The following is a 26291-nucleotide window of genomic DNA, read 5'->3' as shown; positions in this document are numbered from 1 at the left end:
CTTCCTTAAAATCTTTGATATAAGCAGTTAAATGGTCTGTATCTCAGAACTTAATGAGTTATGTTGCATTATCTATTTATGTGCCTGTCTGCCATTAGGCTTTAAATTGCCCTAGCAGAATTTTTTAAAATTTATCATTTTACCCCCCGCACCTAGCATAGTGCTAGCTACAAAGGAAGTGCTTAATAAATGTTTGATGTACTGAAATGAAATGCTTAAAAAGCTAAAGACAAGGTTTTATTGCATCTAGAGTTAAGTATCCAAGTGAGGCACAATATTTTGTTAGCAATTCTGGATTGTAATCTTACCGGGCTGCACCTATTGCTAAGTACACTTACATTTCTAACCACAAAGAGCATTTTTTTACTTGTTAAAATAATTTTTACTTGTTAAAATAAAATTAAAATAGTTTCTGCCAGGAATTGGTGCCACAATATATGTCATTAAGTAGCACATTAAGAAATCAATATTTCTAGCTTGCGCTAAGTACGTTAAGCATCCCTTAATTTAGAAGCGTGAACAGTGTATGCGCTTAACATTCCTTTCACAAAAAGAAAAATTAGATCAGCTAACTCAAGGACACAATGAAACCTCGACACTGTCTTTAGTTCTAGACTTTTTGCTCTATTTGGGGCGCAGGTTTTTCCCTTTCTTTGGAATTTGTCGTTTGGAATTGGGGCAATCTAACACAAAGCAAAAGCAAACAGAAGAGACTCTCCGCTTAAAAAATCAGCCGTATGCTCTCAATCTCTTGTGGTAGAACCCTGTTGTATTTCTTCCATATTTGTAATAATGTGTCTCGAAAACCCAAATACCAAGTGTTTAATCTAACACGGTGATTTGCTAGAATATTATTTTTTAAAAATCTTTTTCATGCTGTATATCAAAATAAAGTTAAGAATTTATTTATGGGGAAAAAAAGAAGGAAAATAGAACAAGATCATCCTATTTGGATGCAACCCAAATGCAATAAAAATATTCAAAGGAAAATATTCAAATATACAAAAATTTATAAAATCACAAATATGTAAATCACAAAACAATTGAAAGAAAAAATATTTTCATCAAAAGTGAAAAAGGGTTAATTTCCATATTAAAGTGTATAAGAAAAATAACCCCAATAGTTAAATAGTCAAAGGATATGAACAACAACTTCACACAAAAAGAGATATAAATTGCAAAGGAAATAAACTTAAGATAACAATTAAAATATTAGTTTATACTTATTAAATGAGCCAAACTAGATTAATAATAATCCAAATTCTAGTGAAAGTGTGGTGCAAAATATTTGCACAAAACATGTAATATTGTAATTTAGGGTAATCATTTTAAAAACTTACATTGAAATGTTATTGTTTAACACTCATACCTTTATATTTAATACTTCTAGCTCCTCAGTAAAAAAAAATCAATATAGTGAATACACAATTTTCCAAGATGTTCATTGTGTATTATTTACAATTGTAAAATCATAATAGGAACAATCTGTACAAATTATAACAAAGGGATAGTTACAGTACTATGAAAGGTATATGGAATCCTTGGACTACTCTGCAGAAGTACCTCCCTTATCTGTGGTTTCACTTTCAATTACCTATGGTCAACCGCAGCCCGAAAGTATTAAATGGAAAATTTCAGAAATAAACAATTCGTAAGTTTTAAACTGCGCACCATTCTGAGTAGTAAGGTAAAATCTCACGCCATCTTGCTCTATCCCAGCCAGGATGTGAATCATCCTTTTGTCCAGCTATCCTACCTCTTAGTTACCTAGCAGCCATCTTAGTTGTCAGATCAGCTATGGCAGTCGCAGTGTTTGTATTCAAATAACCCTTATTTCACTTAATGATGGCCCCAAAGCACAAGAGTAGCGATGCTGGCAATTCGAATGTGCCAAAGAGAAGCTGTAAAGAGATTCCTTTAAGTGAAAAGGTGAAAGTTCTTGACTTAATAAGGAAAGGAAAAACATGTATGCAGAGGTTGCTAAAATCTAGGTAAGAACTAATCTTCTCTCTGTGAAATTTTGAAGAAAGAAAAAGAAATTCATGCTAGTTTTGCTGTTGCACCTCAAACCACAAAAGTTATGGCCACAGTGTGTGATAAATGCTTAGTTAAGATGGAAAAGATATTAAATTTATACCATAAGATATTTTTGAGAGAGACCACATTCACATAACTTTAATTATAGTGTATTGTTATAATTGTTCTATTTTATTATTATTAATCTCTTACTGTACCAAAATTATAAACTAAACTTTACCATAGGATAAAGTTTCTATGTACAGAAAAAAACATAGTATATATAGGGTTCGGTACTATCCATGGTTTCAGGCATCCAGTGAGAGTGTTGGAATGTATTCCCCATAAGGGACCACTGCAGTACATGACAGTGGAACAACGTTATGGAGCTATTAAAAGTAAACTTATGAAGTCTATGTAACCACATGAAAAAATACTTATGCAGATCAATGAAAAAATGAGTAAGTTTAAACTTGTATGTGCACTGAGATTATATTCAATAAAAATATGTGGAATTCAGATTAAGATTAAAAGGAACTAACATTTTTAATATAATTATTTCAAAATTAATTAATAGTAGTAGCTAATATTTACTAAGCACTTACCAGTGTAAAGCACTGTTCTCAGTACTCTGTGTATTTTACCTAACATAATCCTCAAACAAGACAATTAAGTAGGTATTATTAATATCTCCATTTTATAGATGAGGAAATTGGAGTCCAAAGAGGTTTAATAACTTTTTTCAAGGTCACTCAGCTATAGTCAGAAGGCACAGAGTCAGAATTCAACCCCTGGCAATCTGGCCTCATGATGATATAACAATGAATTATTCTTCTTTTTCAAGCTGCTCTATACTATGGTTGAGATATTGCTTAAATGATTAACAAAGAAGGAATTTTCTGCAAACTTTTCTACTCAGACAAAGCTAAAGGTGTGGAAAATAGATCTCTTTAATTCTTTGCCAAATTCCATGGGGATTTCTCTAACTCTTAAGAATTATTTATTTAAAAGGAGCTTGGAAAACAAGGACAATTCCTTGTTTCTCCATTCCTACTATCATTCCTAATAAACCAGTCTCCACTATAACTGCTTCAGGGAGAGTTAATACAGCCAGCTCTCAGGGACAATCAGCTCTATCGTGCACACTGAGGTAAACATAAGGTTCATGTGTTCACATCTATCTGGTGAATACTGCTACAATTCAACTGTAGAAAAACTACAATCAAATCATAGGAAATCATGTTTCCTGGGTGAATAAATGCAAAGACACAGGCTAAAAAAAGATATGTTACAATACCATACGATATCACTTATATGTGGAATCTAAAATATGATACAAGTCAACATATCTACGAAACAGAAACAGACTCACAGATATAGAGAACAGATTTGTGGTTACCAAGGGGGAGGGAGGGTAGGAGAGGGAAGGACTGGGAGTTTTGGATTAGCAGAGGCAAACTATTATATACAGGATGGATAAACAACAAGGTCCTACTGTATAGCACAGGGAACTATATTCAATATCCTGTGAGAAACCGTAATGGAAAAGAACATGAAAAAGACCATATATATGTATAACTGAGTCACTTCGCTGTACAGAAGAAATTAACACAACCTTGTAAATCAACTATACTTCAATAAAAATTTTTTAAAAAGATACGTTACAATGATTGGGTTTTTTTCCCCCTTTCATAAATAAAAGCCTGTAGGAAATCCCTCCTTGAGCATTTTTGCCCATTGTCATAGCATTCTTTTTTTGCTTTCACTCAAAAACAAAGGTAAATCTGAGTATCATCCAGCAGACATAAGCAGTTCAGATTCCTTTTAGAGGAACAATCCACTGATTTCTCTTGCATAGCCTGAGACCAGAGGGTTGTGGTAACATTTTCAGCAGACCCAGAATACTGGGTCATCACTCCAAACTAGTCCTCTTTTCTAGCTCATTCCTAAGAATCAACATTCTATTTTATTTTATTTTATTTACAAATAAGAAAAAGAGTTTATTTAGAGTCCTAAGAATTGCATTTCTGGAGACACCGATTCGAATGGCAACTCAAATGTGCTCCGGGATAAATAGAAAATAGTGGGGGCTTACAAAGTCAACAAAGATATTCCTGAGAAATTACATAGGTTATCTTTACAGAACTGCAATTGCTGCTAGCAGGCATTTTCACCTGCTGGCAGCAGATTGGTTGCTAAGCCGTGGTCTCTAGGGAGTAAAAAAGACAAGTTCCAGGTGGTCTGAGGGTGGCTGCATCCAAACTCTATGCTGTGTTCAGGGGTGGACATGTGTTAAGTTCTACTTCCTCCCAGCTCCATCTTAGATCACTTTGACATAAGTGACCCCACTGTTAATTGATTTAAGGCACTGATACTTAAGAGATTTGTGTTACACCGCCTAGTACACTCAACTAACCCATCATTTATGGCCCCTCCCACATCCACTGTTCTCAGCCTTGGAGGCCTCTCCCTCCTCCTTCAGCTCCTGCCTCCAGAACACACAGAATCACAAATTCAGTCTTCCACAGACTCTGACTTTTTAAGCAGCAATCAATGTGAGTGCTGATTAGGGCCTGAAAAGGGGAGAGGTTACCTTGGACCCAGCTATGTCCACCAATCTTCAGCCCAATTTGATTTCAAAGGCTATCCCAGGTGCATCTCTCAATGAAGGAAAGGAAAGGAAAGGGGGCCTGAAAACAGAACAAGTCTGAGACTGCCTCTCACAGGGGACTCGGATTCAGATCATAGAGTCTTGGAGATTGTGGTAGTTGAGAGGGATCCTGAATTAGCTTCATCCATCAGATTAGGGCAAAAGCTGGGCCCTGTCTTTAGAACTTGTTGCAGAGAGGTGAGTCACGGCAGCATCTAAAATTCACAGTAACATTGAGATTAAAGAGCTTCATAGGAACACATAGGCTGCTACAACCCTGGCATCCATAGGAAATGGTGTCACCTTCGTAGACCTTCCTAAGAAAGCGCTGCTGTCTGCCTGGAGTCTGGCAGAAGCTTTCCCCAGTCTCGCAAACCCCACTGGTGTTGACTCGACACTGGAAAGACTCACTGCCTGATGAACGTGCTGAAGGCTGGTGTGATTTTTGGTGTTTGGCTTATCCCTGGGAGGAGGCATATACGCCTCTTGGCGCAGGGTCTGCACCTGAGCACCGAGGGCTCTCCCTGCCCTCCCAGGGATGCACTGTGCTGCTGGAGGAAGAAAGTCAAGTCCGTCACTGCAGCTCCACTGACCCCACTTGCCAACCGATTATCACCCCAACACCAGGCGGACACCACTGAAAATGTCCTATGCGAATGGCATCTGCAGGAGCACAACAGGTAAACGGAGTTGTATAAGGAGTCAGCACTGCCCACTCCTGCTCTGTCCTGGCTGCAGCTTCACAAAGCCTCCCCTCGCCCTCCTTCTCACCCTCCACTCTCCCTTTTCATCTAAGGAGTCAGGCTCCGAGGAGAAGCCCAGGACTCAGCCTAAAGGGAGAGATGAAGGGGGCAGGGAGGGGACAGAAAGGATAGGTGGAAGGAAAGGGGACGGGAAGACAAAGAGAAGATCAGAAGAAAGAGAGTGAGGCAAGCCAGGGGGAGACTGAGGAAAGGAGAAGAGAGGGAGCTCTTTTTAAATTTTTAATATATTATGGTTTAAATATTTCAGGGACTTTTCCTACAAGTCTCCAGCCGTGATGCAAGAAATCTGAGACAGAAGAAGAAGGAAACAACGAACACATAAAGATTAACATTCAGCTAAAATAAGCTTCATTGAACGAACTTTGGGTTATAAATTGCTTTTATTCTCTGGGAGTACTTGTGACTGTTTGGATTTCGCTGATTTTTTTCCTTCGATTCTCATCAGGGTGACCTGGATAGTGTATGAGATGTTCAGCAAGTTGTTCAGTAGGTAGGAGGAAGTCACTAATTTATCCTCCCTACTTTACTGACTACCAAGCAAATCCACTTAGAGGTGAAGCTGCAGAAATGCCTTCTACATGACTGACCAGCAGTTTGACAATGTGGATTCTGGGACAGGATGATGTCAGCAGCCTGTCAGGCCTAAACTTTGCTAATGTTTCTCAACTTTGCATAAGTCATTTCAACCGTCTGTCTTGCTTTCTCTTAGTGGCCAGGGGAGGAAAAAGACAATGATTAAAATCTACTCCATGGGGCTTCCCTGGTGGCACAGTGGTGGTTAAGAATCTGTCTGCCAATGCAGGGGACATTGGTTTAAGCCCTAGTCCGGGAAGATCCCAGATGCTGTGGAGCAACTAAGCCCATGCGCCACAACTACTGAGCCTGTGCTCTAGAGCCCGTGAGCCACAACTACTGAGCCCGCCCACGCTCCACAACAGGAGAAGCCACTGCAATGAGAAGCCCGCGCACCACAATGAAGAGTAACCCCCGCTCGATGCAACTAAAGAAAGCCGACGTGCAGCAACGAAAATCCAGGGCAATCAAAAATAAATAAATAAATCTATTTTTTAAAAAAAACTACTCCATGCATATTTATAAAACATTTTGAGAGTCTCCTAATGGAATTTTTCTACAAAGTGCAAAATACTAAATTACATTAACCATCTTTAATGCTATGTCGAGGGGGAAAGTTATTTAACTATATTTAACTATATTAAATTTGTTATATTATAAATTATGGGGGGACACACACACACACACATAATTTATAATATAACAAATTTAATATAGTTAAAGAGGCTATGCTGAGGGAGAAAATTTATATATAATATGCATAACACATATTATTTGATGCCAATTGAGACTTTCCTTAAAAAAAACCATAGTGTCTTAAACTTATCTTTAAGAAAGTGAGTCTCCTTAGAAAGGGCATAAAGATTCATTGAGGTGGAGAATGTTTTGTAAATAAAATATGGTTCAGTGTGAAATTCCTAACAATTTGAACAAAAGTATAGGAAGGAACTCACAGACCTCAATTTCAACATCTTAAAGCACATGTTTTTTTCAGTCAGTGCTTTTGGTTTTTCTTAAAGTGAGTGTGAAGTGATGTGGAGGATAGTGTCTGCTGTCTGGCATAGAAATGGGTATTTACTTCTTTAAAGCTATGATAGTTTTGCTAGGATTTAACTTCTATGCAGGGTGGTCCCGTCCAACTCTAAGATTCTATTAATGGCTCTTTTCCTGCATTTATTTGTATCTAACACCTCAATTTAAATTATGTGACTTTTCCCCAGGAAGTCACAGATTATCTGAAGATGAGGAGTTGTCTTTATAGTAAGAGTGGCTTTTAGATAGTGAAACCCACTCTTTAGAACTACTTTGCTGCTGCTCGGTAACTGTTGTTTTGTACCATCCCCCTCCCCTGCTGAAATGTATACATTCCCTTTAGCCCTTTCCAGATGAGCTAAGATATGATTTTATTTCATTATCAATTCTAAAGGGACCATCTACTGATCCTTAAAGGAGCTGTCAAACTAGATTGAGTTCTCCTGTTAAAATCCTAGACCTCTTGCATACCTTTAAAAATAAAAATAACACAGAGGTGACTGGAAGATTGATCCCTCCTCCATAACAAGATTAAAGGTCACAGTTTTCAGAGAATGGATTCTATTTACTAATAAAATTTTATAGTAAGAGCCAGTGATATTCAATTGCCCTGTTGTGTGTCCAGTCACTTCTCATGATGAAACTTTTGTTTTATCCTCCACAAGAAAATGCAATTAGATCACAGTATAATCTCCTACATAAAACATTTTAATGCTCTGAATGCCCTATAGAATAGAATCAGAACTCCTTAGCATATAATATAAAAATCAAAAACATAAATGCTGATGGGCTGGAGGCTGATGACTGTACTGAGGGAGGAGAGGCCTGAGGCAAACTGGGCAGTACACACGTCATGTATGGTGCTGTGCTGGAACTAAAACAGTATTGCCAGACCCTCTAGATTTTCTAGAAAGCCTGGAATCCATATTTTTCCATGTAAAATATTCTAAATTTTAAAGTTGACACCTTATTTAAGAAAAATACTGAATGAGCCAAACAAAACCAATCTAATTTCCAAATTCAGGCCGCAGGGCCCGCTTTGCAAGGCTGGACTCTGATGTCTGCCACCTGTAGGGCTTCATCTCTCCTTAAGCACATACCCTGTCCTCTGGTCATAGTCTGAGAAGGGCACATACCCTGTCCTCTGGTCATAGTCTGAGAAGGGAAGCTCTGTAAATGCACTGCCTTCAGTCCCATGTTTGTAAGCCTCTTCTTGCGCCCTTTTCTTGCCTGCGAACATGGAAGTCATATTTCATGATTCAGCTCATTGGCCTTTCCTCAAGACATCCCTCACCCCTACTTAGGCCATACTCACCACACTGTGCCTTATACCCCTCTCACCAAACTCTATATAACTTCTCAATTACATTTGTAATTTACTGCTCTTTTTTATTTACCTGACTCGTCCTAAGAGACTCTAAGCTCCCCAAAGACAGGGACAGTATTTTATCAATCTCTGTATTCTCAGTACCTAATGCAGTACCTGGTACATCACCATCATCACTAACACATATAGTACTTAACTGCATTCCTAATGCCTGACAAGTATTAACTTGAACTCTCACACCAGGCTGGTATTATCCTCCTCATTTTTCAGATGAGGAAGCTGAAGCACAGGGTGTGACAAGATTCAACACCAAATACCCTGGAGTTAGAGGCCACACTTCTAGACCATATTTCCTCCCATATGGAGCAGTGTTATTTGCTGGAAATAAAATTAAATCTAAGTGTCATTTCCTAATAGTTGACCACTCTTTAGTATTTCTAATCCCTTTCTTATGTATCTTTCAGTTGCCAGTCAAATAGAAAAGCTGAGAGGCTATTTTGCCAAGAAGGCAAAACTTCATTAAAATAATGGTGTTTAAGGAATCTAAACTCACCTAGCCTTCTGAATTCATCTGCCCTTGATTCAGCCTTGGTGAAAAACAGAGTGTAGCCTGACCCAGTGATAACCCCATTAGGGAGTTTCTTTTGGTGCAAACAGCAATTTAAGCAAATATGCCCTTCTGTTTTTTCTAGTGCTCTTTGTTATTGTAGTAAAATCCAAGTTGACTTTCATGTGGGAAATCAAAAAACCAACGACGGGGACCTTTCATTATACGCAGAAATGCAATGAAATGCTTTTTATTCCCATTCAAGCACTTATTATTTACCTGCACAGCTAAGGAATGGAAGGTCTAAAATAAACTAAGTGCTAGACTGGCCTCTGCTCTTTTACCCAGATGGAAATTTCACAGGCCTGTCTGAAGTTTCAGGGTAAGTGCTGTCACTCTCAAAAACGAAATTGAGCTATTTGTAATGAGGTGGATGGACCTGAGTCTGTCATACAGAGTGAAGTAAGTCAGAAAGAGAAAGACAAATACCGTATGCTAACACATACATATGGAATTTAAGAAAAAAAAATGTCATGAAGAACCTAGGGGTAAGACAGGAATAAAGACACAGACCTACTAGAGAATGGTCTTGAGGATATGGGGAGGGGGAAGGGCAAGCTGTGACAAAGCGAGAGAGTGGCATGGACATATATACACTACCAAACGTAAAATAGATAGCTAGTGGGAAGCAGCTGCATAGCACAGGGAGATCAACTCAATGCTTTGTGACGACCTAGGGGGTGGGAGGGAGGGAGATGCAAGAGGGAAGAGATATGGAAACATATGTATATGTATAACTGATTCACTTTGTTATAAAGCAGAAACTAACACACCATTGTAAAGCAATTATACTCCAATAAAGATGTAAAAAAACAAAACAAAACAAAAAACCAGTAGGTCTGCATTTTCCTTTGCAGTTCAAGTACTCAAACTACAGACATTGTTACTGTTTTTAATCTGATTATAAATATTCCAACTAAAGTAGTTAAATGTTTAGAAAAGGTGAAGACATGGTAATACTAAGAGACTGAGGTACTTTGTTGACACTTAAATAAGGTAGCCAAGGACAACGTAGGAAGTCACTTAGTGCTATTAATCAGTAATCTAAAAGCATTGTGTCTACGTGCATGTGTCTTTCTCTTGGCTAACATCTGTGAAAAGATCACTGAAAAATCTGATAAAGGAACATTGTAAAAGTACCCAGTAAAATCCAAATGATTGCCATCAATTACAGCTCACCTTTTGTAAGGCTCAAACTTGACATTTTAAAACATTTTAGTTATCACCTTGCTTCAAAATGAACAATGTACTCATGGTTAAAATTCTACCTTCCTTTCATCAAGATATTTGTGACTAGAAAATTCAATCCTCTAGTAAGTATTTATTTTACTTCTGTAATTTTTAAAATAAAGATTTCATGCCCTGTATATCTTTTTTCCCCAAAAAAATGCTGTTCTATATTCCTGACCCATGAAAAGTGCTGCCATCTGCTGGCCATCTATATAAGAGTTTGGGGTCCTTGAGGAAAGAACTCTGAAAAACTCTGTGTTGTTCTACCAGCAACTGAAGCTGAGTACACTTGTCACTTTAGAATTGCCCTTTAAATTATAACACCTCTCTCACTTTCTCATATGTTGACTTGTAGGGTTAAAAACAAACAAAAAAAGGTAATGTTTGCTGCCCCCTGCTGTTCAAATTCCTTAGCATTTCCGAGCTTTTCTCTCTTGCTGACACTAAAAACATAATAATTAATGCATTTGTTCCTCCATTCATTCACTCATATAGCCGTTCACTCAGTTATTCATTCGATGAATGAATATAAGCCATCCTATGCACCTACAAACCATGACGTATGCAGATGACTGGGACACAAAACCGACCAATGTGACAAGGAAAGAACAAAGAAGAATTTCAGGGCAAAATTACATGAAATCTGTTTTTAAATGTCCCTAGAATCCATCAATTCAGTTGTACAAAATCTGTGATGCCTGGGCTTCATAACAGTCTGAGGGCTTCCCTGGTGGTGCAGTGGTTGAGAGTCCGCCTGCTGATGCAGGGGATACGGGTTCGTGCCCCGGTCCGGGAGGATCCCACATGCCGCAGAGCGGCTGGGCCCGTGGGCCATGGCCGCTGGGCCTGCACGTCCGGAGCCTGTGCTCCGCAACGGGAGAGACCACAGCAGTGAGAGGCCCGCGTACCGCAAAAAAAAAAAAAAAAAAAAAAAAAAAAACTAATAAAATAGTTTAATTCATTCAGTTATTTACCACAACCAGGAGTGTTAAAGAACTTGGGGTGCAGATAAATCTTTTATATACTTACCAAGCTATACTAATTTTTTAAAAATAGAATGTTACCTTAAGGCTGGCCTAGTACATATTTGCATATCTTTTACTTCTTATCCTAATAAATACCAGGCACTGTTTCCTTTTAAGAACTGTTTTTTTCTTCTCGTGGCAGGGGAAAAAGAATTTAAGTATTTAGAGAACTGCCTATGGAAAAATTTCTCTGAACACAATTTTGTTAAGGTTTGTTGTGTCTATTTGACTTTTTTTTTTCCCAATGACTATACTGTATGCAATGATGACATTGCAGTCTTTGAATCTGAATTTATACCAGCTGAGACATCTCTGGGGTCTTCATGGGCTTGCCTGACTGGGATTTGAAGGGGCAACAATTTTTAAAATTTATTATTATTACTATTGATTTTCTTACTGTCCTCTTAAGATTTTTTTTTTTTTTTTTTTTGCGGTACGCGGGCCTCTCACTGTTGTGGCCTCTCTCGTTGCGGAGCACAGGCTCCGGACGCGCAGGCCCAGCGGCCATGGCTCACGGGCCCAGCCGCTCCGCGGCATGTGGGATCTTCCCGGACCGGGGCACGAGCCCGTGTCCCCTGCATCGGCAGGCGGACTCTCAACCACTGTGCCACCAGGGAAGCCCCCTCTTAAGATATTTTGTCATCAATGTTCTGCTGCATCCAAAGTGGCTGCTTGCTAATACAATTTCACCTTTTTACCTAAGCTTCCAATGCCAAACTCTAATCCACTGACAAAAGTGGTGGCCAAAATGTTCCTACCCATAATATCTGTGACACAGAAACATTGTAAAAAGATCTAAGTCACACAGAATTGGGGATCTGCAAGGACACACTCAGGTTGTTCAGAATTTTTATTTCAGCAAATTTCTACAAGGTGGTGGGGAGTTATGTGAGTTGCTTCAGCCATGACAACTTGACAGCTTTAACGTTCCCAGTTGAGGAAGGGTTACCACCAGCCTGGGTCTATTTTGTAGTACCCATCCAGCACTGACACACTGGTCAGTAGCAGAGATGTGACCTTCAGTGGGAAAGCTGATATGGTCAGCTGAGATGATATATTTCATGCATTTGTGTGAACATTTCTTCTTCAATATTTGATGCTCCTGGAATGATTTAGAAAAGTCTTTTAAATTAGCATGTAATTTAGTCATATTTAAAGACATAAATCATTGTAGGTTTTTCCCCGACAAGGGAACGTGGGACATGGAAGGACCATTGCTCAAGACCTGGTGTGGACAGCTATTGGCAACACCATCTCAGTACCTTGTTGGCTAGGTGATAGAAGCTGGCAAGGTATGTACAAGGGATTGCATGAAAATAGAGAAAGCTATTGAAATATCCATGTAGTGCCATAATCAGAATTGTTGTAAGATGGCATCGGTACTTTTTTACAATTGTCTTCAGAAAGACAAGGGTACAGGTAAACAGTAGGAATTTATAGGCCAGAACAGTAGGGCAAGATGCTACTTTCATAGACAGACCCTTGAGACTCCTATTGTCTTGTTGAAGATTCTTTATACCAATCAAAAAGGGAGACCACTGATTATTAGAAATTTTGTCATACTTTGATTCTGGGGATTGTTAAGAAAAAATTATCTAAAACTTGGAAATAAGCCAAAAAGATTACTGTCTGCCTTTTCAAAGACATATTAAAGCATTGTTCAACAAGTCTGCCCAAAGGTCATCTGCTTCTGGGAGGCGAATGGCAAACAACAGCCCGAGCCCTGCTCAGCCAAACCAGCTCTCCACCTGTTTTTGCATAGCTTCAAATGAAGAATGGTTTTTACAATCTTAAGTGATTGGGAAAATATCTAAAGAAGATTAGTCGGGGTAGGAAGATGGCAGAAGAGTAAGACGCGGAGATCACCTTCCTCCCCACAGATACACCAGAAATACATCTACACGTGGAACAACTCCTACAGAACACCTACTGAACGCTGGCAAAAGACCTCACACCTCCCAAAAGGCAAGAAACTCCCCACGTACCTGGGTAGGGCAAAAGAAAAAAGAATAAACAGAGACAAAAGGATAGGGACGTGACCTGCACCTGTGGGAGGGAGCTGTGAAGGAGGAAAGGCTTCCACACACTAGAAGCCCTTCGCGTGCTGAGACTGCGGGTGGCGGAGGGGGGAAAGCTTCGGAGCCGCGGAGGAGAGCGCAGTGACAGGGGTGAGAAAGGCAAAGCGGAGAGATTCCCGCACAGAGGAGCGGGGCCGACCGGCACTCACCAGCCCGAGAGGCTTCTCTGCTCACCCGCCGGCACGGGCGGGGCTGGGAGCTGAGGCTTGGGCTTCGGTCGGAGCGCAGGGAGAGGACTGGGGTTGGCAGCGTAAACACAGCCTGAAGGAGTTAGTGCACCACGGCTAGCCGGGAGGGAGTCCGGGAAAAGGTCTGGAGCTGCCGAAGAGGCAAGAGACTTTTTCTTCCCTCTTTGTTTCCTGGTGCGCGAGGAGAGGGTTGATTAAGAGCGCTGCTTAAACGAGCTCCAGAGACGGGTGCGAGCTGCGGCTAAAAGCGCGGACCCCAGAGACGGGCATGAGACGCTAAGGCTGCTGCTGCCGCCACCAAGAAGCCTGTGTGCGAGCACAGCTCACTATCCACACTCCCCTTCCGGGGAACCTGTGCAGCCCGCCACTGCCAGGGTCCCGGGATCCAGGGACAACTTCCCAGGGAGAACGCACGGCACGCCTCAGGCTGGTGCAACGTCACGCCGGCCTCTGCCGCCGCAGGCCCGCCCTGCACTCCGTGCCCCTCCCTCCCCCCCGGCCTGGGTGAGCCAGAGCCCCCGAATCAGCGGCTCCTTTAACCCCATCCTGTCTGAGCCAAGAACAGACGCCCTCCGGCGACCTACACGCAGAGGCGGGGCCAAACCCAAAGCTGAACCCCAGGAGCTGTGAGAACAAAGAGAAAGGGAAATCCCTCCCAGCAGCCTCAGGAGCAGCGGATTAAAGCTCCACAATCAACTTGATATACTCTGCATCTGTGGAATACATGAATAGACAACGAATCATCCCAAATTGAGGAGGTGGACTTTGAGAGCAAGATTTATGATTTTTTCCCCTTTTCCTCTTTTTGTGAGTGTGTATATGTATGCTTCTGTGTGAGATTTTGTCTCTACAGCTTTGCTTCCACCATTTGTGCTAGGGTTCTATCCGTCCGTTTTTGTTTTTTTTAAATTTTTTTCTTAATAATTATTTTTTATTTTAATAACTTTACTATATTTTATCTTACTTTATTTTACTTTATCTTCTTTCTTTCCTTCCTTCCCTTCTTCCCTCCTTCCTTCCTTCCTCCCTCCCTCCTTTCTTTCTACTTCTACTAATTATTTCTTTCTACTTTTTCTCCCTTTTGTTCTGAGCCGTGTGGATGAAAGGCTCTTGGTGCTACAGCCAGGCATCAGGGCTGTACCACTGAGGTGGGAGAGCCAACTTCAGGACATTGGTCCACAAGAGACCTCCCAGATCCACATAATATCAAATGGTGAAAATCTCCCAGAGATCTCCATCTCAACACCAGCACCCAGCTTCACTCAACGAACAGCAAGCTACAGTGCTGGACACCCTATGCCAAACAACTAGCAAGACAAGAACACAACCCCACCCATTAGCAGAAAGGCTGCCTAAAATCATAATAAGGCCAAAGACACCCCAAAACACACCACCAGACGTGGACCTACCCACCAGAAAGACGAGATCAAGCCTGATCCTCCAGAACATGGGCACTAGTCCCCTCCACCAGGAAGCCTACACAACCCACTGAACCAACCTTAGCCACTGGGGACAGACACCAAAAACAACGGGAACTACGAACCTGCAGCCTGCAAAAAGGAGACCCCAAACACAGTAAGATAAGCAAAATGAGAAAAACACACAGCAGATGAAAGAGCAAGATAAAAACACACCAGAGCTAAAAAATGAAGAGTAAATGGGCAGTCTACCTGAAAAAGAATTCAGAATAATGATAGTAAAGATGATCCAAAATCATAGAAATAGAATAGACAAAATGCAAGAAACATTTAACAAGGACCTAGAAGAACTAAAGATGAAACAAGCAACGATCAACAACACAATAAATGAAATTAAAAATACTCTAGATGGGATCAATAGCAGAATAACTGAGGCAGAAGAACGGATAAGTGACCTGGAAGATAAAATAGTGGAAATAACTACTGCAGAGCAGAATAAAGAAAAAAGAATGAAAAGAACTGAGGACAGTCTCAGAGACCTCTGGGACAACATTAAACGCACCAACATTCGAATTATAGGGGTCCCAGAAGAAGAAGAGAAAAAGAAAGGGACTGAGAAAATATTTGAAGAGATTATAGTTGAAAACTTCCCTAATATGGGAAAGGAAATAGTTAATCAAGTCCAGGAAGCACAGAGAGTCCCATACAGGATAAATCCAAGGAGAAATACACCAAGACACATAATAATCAAACTATCAAAAATTAAATACAAAGAAAACATATTAAAAGCTGCAAGGGAAAAACAACAAATAACACACAAGGGAATCCCCATAAGCTTAACAGCTGATCTTTCAACAGAAACTCTGCAAGCCAGAAGGGACTGGCAGGACATACTTAAAGTGATGAAGGAGAAAAACCTGCAAACAATATTACTCTACCCAGCAAGGATCTCATTCAGATTTGATGGAGAAATTAAAACCTTTACAGACAAGCAAAAGCTGAGAGAGTTCAGCACCACCAAACCAGCTTTACAACAAATGCTAAAGGAACTTCTCTAGCCAAGAAACACAAGAGAAGGAAAACACCTACAATAACGAACCCAAAACAATTAAGAAAATGGGAATAGGAACATATATATCGATAATTACCTTAAATGTAAACGGACTAAATGCTCCCACCAAAAGACACAGATTGGCTGAATGCATACAAAAACAAGACCCATATATATGCTGCCTACAAAAGACCCACTTCAGACCTAGAGACACATACAGACTGAAAGTAAGGGGATGGAAAAAGATATTCCATGCAAATGGAAACCAAAAGAAACCTGGAGTAGCAATTCTCATATCAGACAAAATAGACTTTAAAATAAAGACTATTACAAGAGACAAAGAAGGACACTACATAATGATCAAGGGATCGATCCAAGAAGATATAACAATTGTAAATATTTATGCACCCAACATAGGAGCACCTCAATACATAAGGCAAATACTAACAGCCATAAAAGGGGAAATCGACAGTAACACATTCATAGTAGGGGACTTTAACACCCCACTTTCACCAATGGACAGATCATCCAAAATGAAAATAAATAAGGAAACACAAGCTTTAAATGATACATTAAACAAGATGGACTTCATTGATATTTATAGGACATTCCATCCAAAAACAACAGAATACACATTTTTCTCAAGTGCTCATGGAACATTCTCCAGGATAGATTATATCTTGGGTCACAAATCAAGCCTTGGTAAATTTAAGAAAATTGAAATTGTATCAAGTATCTTTTCCGACCACAAAGCTATGAGACTAGATATCAATTACAGGAAAAGATCTGTAAAAAATACAAACACATGGAGGCTAAACAATACACTACTTAATAATGAAGTGATCACTGAAGAAATCAAAGAGGAAATCAAAAAATACCTAGAAACAAATGACAATGGAGACACGATGACCCAAAACCTATGGGATGCAGCAAAAGCAGTTCTAAGAGGGAAGTCTATAGCAATACAATCCTACCTTAAGAAACAGGAAACATCTCAAATAAACAACCTAACCTTGCACCTAAAGCAATTAGAGAAAGAAGGACAAAAAAACCCCAAAGTTAGCAGAAGGAAAGAAATCATAAAGATCAGATCAGAAATAAATGAAAAAGAAATGAAGGAAGCGATAGCAAAGATCAATAAAACTAAAAGCTGGTTCTTTGAGAAGATAAACAACATTGATAAACCATTAGCCAGACTCATCAAGAAAAAAAAGGAGAAGACTCAAATCAATAGAATTAGAAATGAAAAAGGAGAAGTAACAACTGACACTGCAGAAATACAAAAGATCATGAGAGATTACTACAAGCAACTCTATGCCAATAAAATGTACAACCTGGAATAAATGGACAAATTCTTAGAAATGCACAACCTCCCAAGACTGAATCAGGAAGAAATAGAAAATATGAACAGACCAATCACAAGCACTGAAATTGAAACTGTGATTTAAAATCTTCCAACAAACAAAAGCCCAGGACCAGATGGCTTCACAGGCTAATCCTATCAAACATTTAGAGAAGAGCTAACATCTATCCTTCTCAAATTCTTCCAAAATATAGCAGAGGGAGGAACACTCCCAAACTCATTCCACGAGGCCACCATCACCTTGATACCAAAACCAGGCAAGGATGTCACAAAGAAAGAAAACTACAGGCCAATATCACTGATGAACATAGATGCAAAAATCCTCAACAAAATACTAGCAAACAGAATCCAACAGCACATTAAAAGGATCATACACCATGATCCAGTGGGGTTTATTCCAGGAATGCAAGGATTCTTCAATATACGCACATCAATCAACGTGATACACCATATTAACAAACTGAAGGAGAAAAACCATATGATCATCTCAATAGATGCAGAGAAAGCTTTTGACAAAATTCAACACCCATTTATGATAAAAACCCTACAGAAAGTAGGCATAGAGGGAACTTTCCTCAACATAATAAAGGCCATATATGACAAACCCACAGCCAACATCGTCCTCAATGGTGAGAAACTGAAAGCATTTCCACTAAGATCAGGACAAGACAAGGTTGCCCACTCTCACCACTCTTATTCAACATAGTTTTGGAAGTTTTAGCCACAGCAATCAGAGAAGAAAAGGAAATAAAAGGAATCCAAATCGGAAAAGAAGAAGTAAAGCTGTCTCTGTTTGCAGATGACATGATACTATACATAGAGAATCCTAAAGATGCTACCAGAAAACTCCTAGAGCTAATCAATGAATTTGGTAAAGTAGCAGGATACAAAATTAATGCACAGAAATCTCTGGCATTCCTATACACTAATGATGAAAAATCTGAAAGTGAAATCAAGAAAACACTCCCATTTACCACTGCAACAAAAAGAATAAAATATCTAGGAATAAACCTACCTAACGAGATAAAAGACCTGTATGCAGAAAATTATAAGACACTGGTGAAAGAAATTAAAGATGATACAAATAGATGGAGAGATATACCATGTTCTTGGATTGGAAGAATCAACATTGTGAAAAAGACTCTACTACCCAAAGCAATCTATAGATTCAATGCAATCCCTATCAAAGTACCACTGGCATTTTTCACAGAACTAGAACAAAAAATTACACAATTTGTATGGAAACACAAAAGACCCCGAATAGCCAAAGCAATCTTGAGAACGAAAAACGGAGCTGGAGGAATCAGGCTCCCTGACTTCAGACTATACTACAAAGCTACAGTAATCAAGACAGTATGGTACTGGCACAAAAACAGAAATATAGATCAATGGAACAGGATAGAAAGCCCAGAGATAAACCCACACACATATGGTCACCTTGATAAAGGAGGCAGGAATATAGTGTGGAGAAAGGACAGCCTCTTCAATAAGTGGTGCTTGGAAAACTGGACAGGTACATGTAAAAGTATGAGATTAGATCACTTCCTAACACCATACACAAAAATAAGCTCAAAATGGATTAAAGACCTAAATGTAAGGCCAGACACTATCAAACTCTTAGAGGAAAACATAGGCAGAACACTCTATGACATAAATCACAGCAAGATCCTTTTTGACCCACCTCCTAGAGAAATGGAAATAAAAACAAAAAGAAACAAATGGGACCTAACGAAACTTCAAAGCTTTTGCACAGCAAAGGAAACCATAAACAAGACCAAAAGACAACCCTCAGAATGGGAGAAAATATTTGCAAATGAAGCAATGGACAAAGGATTAATCTCCAAAATTTATAAGCAGCTCATGTAGCTCAATAACAAAAAAACAAACAACCCAATCCAAAAATGGACAGAAGACCTAAATAGACATTTCTCCAAAGAAGATATACAAACTGCCAACAAACACATGAAAGAATGCTCAACATCATTAATCATTAGAGAAATGCAAATCAAAACTACAATGAGATATCATCTCACACCAGTCAGAATGGCCATCATCAAAAAATCTAGAAACAATAAATGCTGGAGAGGGTGTGGAGAAAAGGGAACACTCTTGCACTGCTGGTGGGAATGTGAATTGGTACAGCCTCTATGGAGAACAGTATGGAGGTTCCTTAAAAAACTACAAATAGAACTACCATATGAGCCAGCAATCCCACTACTGGGCATATACCCTGAGAAAACCATAATTCAAAGAGAGTCATGTACCAAAATGTTCATTGCAGCACTATTTCCAATAGCCCGGAGATGGAAACAACCTAAGTGTCCATCATCGGATGAATGGATAAAGAAGATGTGGCACATATACAATGGAATATTACTCAGCCGTAAAAAGAAACGAAATTGAGCTATTTGTAATGAGGTGGATAGACCTAGAGTCTGTCATACAGAATGAAGTAAGTCAGAAAGAGAAAGACTAATACCGTATGCTAACACATATATATGGAACTTAAGAAAAAAGAAAATGTCATGAAGAACCTAGCGGTAAGACAGGAATAAAAACACAGACCTACTAGAGAATGGACTTGAGGATATGGGGAGGGGGAAGGGTAAACTGTGACAAAGTGAGAGAGCGACATGGACATTTATACAATACCAAATGTAAAATAGATATCTATTGGGAAGCAGCCGCATAGCACAGGGAGATCAGCTCGGTGGTTTGTGACCACCTAGAGGGGTGGGACAGGGAGGGGGGGAGGGAGGGAGACGCAAGAGGGCAGAGATATGGCAACATATGTATATGTATAACTGATTCACTTTGTTATAAAGCAGAAACTAACACACCCTTGTAAACCATTTATACTCCAATAAAGATTTTAAAAAAATAATAAAGATTAGTATTTTGTCACATGTGAAAAGTATATGAAATTCAAATTTAAGCATCCATAAGGTTGTACTGGAATACAGCCAGGCTCATTCAATCAGATATTGTTTATGTTTTTGAGTTTCACACACTCCTCAATTTTTGCCTCTTTGTAGGCAAGGTTTGCAGACCCTTTACCTAAGTGCTGTAACTTTGTTTTTATTGTTTCTTACTGATAAGCGTTCAGACTCTGGTGGTAGATATCTTGCTTGTTAAGATAGATAAGTGACAATCTTTTTTCGAAGTTGAAGATGCAGGTGGTATCTGTTCACAGACATGATAACCCCGAAGGCTAGAGTTTTATTGCCTTGTAAAATATATACCAGTTTTGTATCTAATTTTTCCATCTTATTCTAACATTCTCTTTTCTGCTGTTGCAGCATCTTACATCCTCCTTTGAATCAGCTTTGTCATCCTGCTGGTTCCTTTATTAATGAGTTAAATACATCTCTGACATGTGCCAACTATTTATTTGTTTGAATGTTTTTAACTTTCTGAAAACTTAATTTGACATGTTCTTCTAAAATCGATTCTTTTATTAAGAAAACTCTACAGCGGTTGTTGTCAGTTCAAATTACCTACAGCAGGCCAGTCCCATGCTTCTAATATTTGTATGCTCTTTTCTCAAAATGCATAATGATGAAAACTGCTAGAGTCCCCTTGGAAGGGGGATCAATTTGTCTTGAACTCCATGCCCCATACACAAAGAACAAAATAGTGCCTTACAGTCAGCTGGTGGGTGGGTGCCTGTTTTCTGAGAAGTTAAAAAATTGTTTAAATTTTGTCTAGAAATGCTAATTTCTTCCCAGAAATGGCTTATAAATTACATCACTCAAAAAACCAGACCAGACTTGGGACACTGTTCCCTTCACAGACATCACAAGTTCAAGAGCAAATGCTTGAGCCCTGTCCTGAAATTTAAAGTAGAAAAGTCCAGAAGTCCAGTTTAGCCCTGTTAAAAAGAAAACCACAAGCCCAAAATGGCATCACTTGCTTGTGCTAAAAGCCCATGAAACCAAACTTAGACTCAATACCTAACCTAACCGCAGTTTCGACCTTCCTCAGAAATAGTTTGAAATTTTCTGATCAGCACCAATGAGGTAATCTGTCACAAGGGTCCTCTCCATCCATCTCTCCCTCCTCCCCTCCCCCACTACTGAGGAAGAAGAGGCAATATGCATGATAAAACCCTTGCTGGTCCTTTCCATCCAAAAAGATATCCTGGCCTAAAAATAATCATTTCTTTTCTTTTGCTAATAGCTCCCTGCCCCATCCTTCTTCCTATAAAAACCTTCCATTGTGTACAACACTTCTGAGAGCACTCTAGTTCTAGCTAGGTGGGATGCTGCCCTTATGAATTGCCTAATAAAGCTAGTCAGACTTCCAATTTACTCAGTTGAATTTTGTTTTTAACCCTTCCAGGTTTCCAACTCCTTCTTTGTCTAGGGGTCTTCTAATGCTTACAGGATTTAACTTGTTTACAGGGTCTAACTCTCCTCAGGGAGGCAGTGCTGAGTAGAAACTGGACTTGCTTGTCACATTAAAGCACATAAGTTGGTCAAGATCCCCTAATTGTGAAGCAGCCATAAAACCCAAGTATCTGTGTCCCTGCAATGGTTCCCCTCTGAGTAGTGGGCTACCAACAATAGGACAAGCAGCAGACAGGCTCCTAGGAAACTACATTTGGGAGGAACTCCCAGCCTCCTGCTCTTTCAAAGGAGCACCCCAATCTTCTACTTTTATTCTTTGCTATTTCATTTTATGACTTAAAAGAAATAGAAGAAAATTTACATTGCAAGAAAATTTAAACCTACAGCAAATGATAAGGAGAGAGTGAAAGTCTTTACTGTTTAAGTGAACAGTATACAGGAAGCACCCAGTGATGTTTTGAATGAAATTATGCTTGCATCGTGTTTCAGTGTTTTACTGCTATAGGGAAAGAGGAAAGTCTACCCTTCCACAGCCATTCTCCCACCCCCAGAGTAATCTGCAAAGTTTCTGTATATCAGAACATCACTGTCACCCAGCATTTTGTTGAAGAGTTTAATCCATCCAGGGAGTTTAAATTGGATTATCCCAGTAGAGAAGGGATGGGGATTTTGAGAGTAAGGGATTATCCCAGTGAAGGGCTGGTATAACGGGGGTGGGGGGTGGGGGGTGGGTGACCAGCCAGTGTTGAGTGATGAAGACATGAGTCTGGATTCTGAATCTAGTTGGCTTGGATTTTGGCTGGTGTGGGTAAGGTTAAAGATGGCCCCGGCCCTGTTGACCCAGGCTGGGAGTTAGGTAATATTTTATCCCCTTGAAAGCCTGACCTCAAACAGCCAGTTTGTAGGTCAGAAAGGTTATCCAGCAGCACGTTACTCTGTTTATTTTTTGTCATCCCTGAGTCTTCGGTCAACCCCTCCCCTGCTCTGTCCCCCATGAATTAACAGAAAGGAGCAAACCCCCGGTTGGGTCACGGTGATAAGAAGAGCCAACCGCGCCCCGCCCCGCCCCGCCCCGCCCCGCCCCGCCCCGCCCCGCGTTAGCAGCTGGAGGCAACCTTGGCGAAGAGCCTGTTCCCTCCTCTCCACGATTTTCCCTCCCGCGAGAACTTCTGCACCGAGAATGGGCCTGGTTTTACAGATAAGGCCGAGCTTGCAGCTGAGACGAGGCGGAGCCGGGAGTGCTGCTCTTCCTTCTTTGTAGCGTTCTTGTGATGGTTAACGGAGCTGATTAAAGTGCAAAGCACAGAGTCTGGAACAACATAAGTACTCAATCAGCGGTCTCCATTATTCTCACTATCATGAGCCCGTTAGTTATAACTGGGGGTCGAAAAAAAATCAACGGAGAACCAGAAAGGTCTGCAAACGGGGCGGGACACTGGAACCTCAAATTGAGGTGGGGGGTGGCGGGGGAGAGCCCACACCAGCAGCCAATCCAGCTGTCCCGGGGAGGAAGAGGAGGAGCCACAGCCGCCCCCGGGACCTCGTTGGTCGGCCACGGGCCCAGCGCCTGAAACCGCTTCGCTCCGCCGCTCCACGTCTCCACCCCGCCCGAGGCCGTCGCTCCTTCCTCGCGCAGCCATGGCCTCAGGTGCCACTCCCGCGGCCGTGAAGGTGAGATTAGTCGTTCCGGATGCTGCGGTCCTCCGTGCCCTGTACGATCCCGCTCCCGCTCGTGGGGACCGCGCCTCTGGGCCGCGCGCCCAGCCAGTGCGCCCCCGCCGCGGCGGGGAGGGTCTGAGGCCGGTTAGCCCAGGGGCGGCGAGCGGGGGAGAGGGAACAATTGCAGAGTCGTCCCCCAACCTTTGGTCTCAGCTGCATCCGCAGCGCGCAGCGGGTAGGCAAGCAGTTAAGAGAGAGGGACAGCGGACCGGTGCTGCGCCCGCGCCCAACCCTTCCCGAGCACCTTTCTGGGCAGATGCGTCTGGCAGGGGCTAGCGGGTGTGCCAGGTGGGTGGGCACCTGCAACCGCTGAGACGGGCTCCTTGAGCCCTGACCGACTTCAAAGCTTCCGCTCTGACTTGGCTCTCTGCCCGCGGCCCACGTGGGAAAACTGCATGCTTGCTCTTTTGCAAGCTTCCGGCTTTTTTGTGTGTTCTAAACTTAGGCCTTCTCTGCTTTAGGAACTCTTGAGAGTTTTTTACAACACCGAAATGGAGTATAGGAATGCTGGGCCACTCTCTGTTTGGAGGCCTCTGGCTTTAAACTGCTTTGTTGGCAACCTTGAAAGTTAGGGATCAGTTTCCTTGTGCCCTTGGTCCTCACAGGTCTCGGTACAAGGCATCATTGTGCAGTGGGAGCTTTGGCCGGAGGAGGGCACGAGTTCCGAGGATTGCAACAAGTTTCCCTGGGGTTTTGACGCACTTCTTCCTGGTTGATGTCTGGCAGGGAGAGACTGTAGAATTACAGTCCACAGAAATAAACAGGATCAAAGTTAAGATCTCTTCCAGGCTGTTTATGATCAGCTAAAAACTCAGTTGACTTGTTTGGCTTTAGAAATTCTTGGTCGTGAGATAGGAAGGCCCGTCGCCTTTCAAGTCTCTCTCTTGACTCCGCGTTTTGTGTTCAGTTCCCCCTGGAGAAGGCAAATCTCTGAGATCAGTGTGTAATCAACCAGAGTGATTAGCTTAGTAGGCCCTTGCAGCTTTCAGACACTTGATGTCAGGGGGTGGGTTGGGGAGAGTTGCAGTCACATTTAGATACTGTATTCCCTTTGCCATTTTGAAAAGAATCTTGCATTAAACAAATATTGTAGAATGCCTCTTCCTTATCAGTCATGGAGAACAAAGCAGAATTTTTATGAAGCTCTTTTTCATTTCAGTAAAATGGGAACATTACTGCAGGGTTTGCTGGGACGTTAGAATTGTATTGTCTTTCTAGCACATGGCTGAAACTTATTAAATGGTAGTGCTTCTAAGTGAGGGAGATGAGATTAATTTTGAACATCTTTTCTCCAAAAATTACATTATGATAGGCCACAGTTTTCAGTGGGCAGGCAGGAAACTATTGCCTTTCCTTTACAGGAATACACTTAAAGTGACATTAAAAATAGAGAGCGGTGGTATTTAAAACAGTCTCACTTTAACCTGGTTTTGCATTCTCCCTACCACAGTTTCCCTGTAAAATTAGTGCAGTGCATTTAAGTGCAGAATGGGCACTGTGATCAGAGCCCTGATGTAAATATTGAATGATGTACATTTTTGTTCTTGGCCAGCTGCTGAATATAAAATTAATAGGTACAAATAGTGCTAGGCCTGCCTGCTGATTTCTCTCTTTGGGGTTAGAACAGGTGATAATTTTGCTGTTGCAAATCCATGATTCCTACACCACTTCTGCCAGACTGCTGAGGCAACATCCTATATAGAAAACATGAACTGCTAGTGTCCAGAGCAAAATAAGCTAATGGAAACCATATCCTATCCCCAGATCATAAAATATAGAGCTGGAGTGTTCCTTAAGACCATATAACCACACAAACCTCTTTTTGTGGACATAAAGCTGAGGCCCAGAAAGGTCACCTAAGGAGTCCAGAATTATAGTTGGACCTAGGTAGTGATAGAATTGGCCTAGAGCCTGGCATTCCACCAACTACTTGTTGTGAGCCATTTCTGAAATCTGACATGTGGTCCCTGTGCCCTGTTTTATTCTGTTGACAAAGGTCATGCAGCCTTAAGGAAGGGGGAGTGTAGAGTGTTTTCATGAAGCAAGCTGCCTGCCGAATGCCCAGTGGATACTCTCCCATAGTATTAGTAGCAGCCACTGTCTGGGAGGACCTCAGGGAGACAGTGTCCTCCGGCAACAGCCACGGGCAGTGGCATGCTTGGCCATGCAGAGGGCTGAACCGATCTCTGGCATTCCGGAGGGCTCCTGTAATGGGCCATGGCTCCCCTAGGCAGCTGCCCAGCTTTTACTCTGAGGGATTAAAAATAACTCTTGTTTACATGGTTGCTATGACAAGGAGGGGATATGGTCCCATCATAGTTGGGTAGTGGGCTATAAACAAAATGGTATCAATATTAAGGGGGATGGGCAAGTCTAGACTGTGGAGAACAGGCCTTTGAAACTCTCCTTTTCGATGGCTGAGTGCGGCCAGCAAAGGCCTTCACACTGAAAGTCCTTGAGTGACCTTCAGAAACTGGTGGACAACCCACAGGCCCCAGTCAGAAACCAAATGACCAATGAGCCTTCATTTTTTGCCTAGAGACACAATGCCATTTGGGGTACGACAATTCCTCCCTTAGTATAACTGTCCTGAGCATTGTAGGACATAGAACACATCCTGGGTCCCCTCTCCCCACAAAATGCTGGTAGCACTCCCTCCAGTCATTGTGGCAGCCAGAAATTTCCCCGTGGATTTCCAGGCACCTCTCAGGAGAGCCTCAGCACTGGGTTGAGGACCCCTGGGCTATAAATCCCTGAGACAGAGACCGCCTGGTGAGGAGATGAAGAAGTAGCCAGGTTGGTGTCCTGAGCAGCAGAGAAAAACAGAGATGGGGGCTTTTTTGCTGTTGTTACTTTGAGAAAGGGGTTTGTGTGTGTGTGTGTGTGTGTGTGTGTGTGTGT

At 41.3% G+C, this 26291-nt stretch overlaps 1 protein-coding gene across 1 annotated transcript in view; it reads left to right on the top strand.

The window, feature by feature from the left end:
• Positions 1-23230: 23230 nt before the first annotated feature.
• MTAP (methylthioadenosine phosphorylase) overlaps positions 23231-26291 on the top strand; it is a 38025-nt gene continuing 34964 nt past the window's right edge. Inside the window, exon 1 of the mRNA XM_029203409.1 lies at positions 23231-23342. Coding sequence (XP_029059242.1) covers positions 23310-23342 — 33 coding nt within the window. The 5' untranslated portion in view covers positions 23231-23309. The remainder of the gene's footprint in view (positions 23343-26291) is intronic.

Source organism: Monodon monoceros, unplaced genomic scaffold (assembly GCF_005190385.1).
Source record: "Monodon monoceros isolate NGI ecotype Baffin Bay Population unplaced genomic scaffold, NGI_Narwhal_1 Super_Scaffold_5, whole genome shotgun sequence".
NCBI classification, from domain to species: Eukaryota; Metazoa; Chordata; class Mammalia; order Artiodactyla; family Monodontidae; genus Monodon; species Monodon monoceros.
This window is presented reverse-complemented; position numbering and strand designations above follow the sequence as displayed.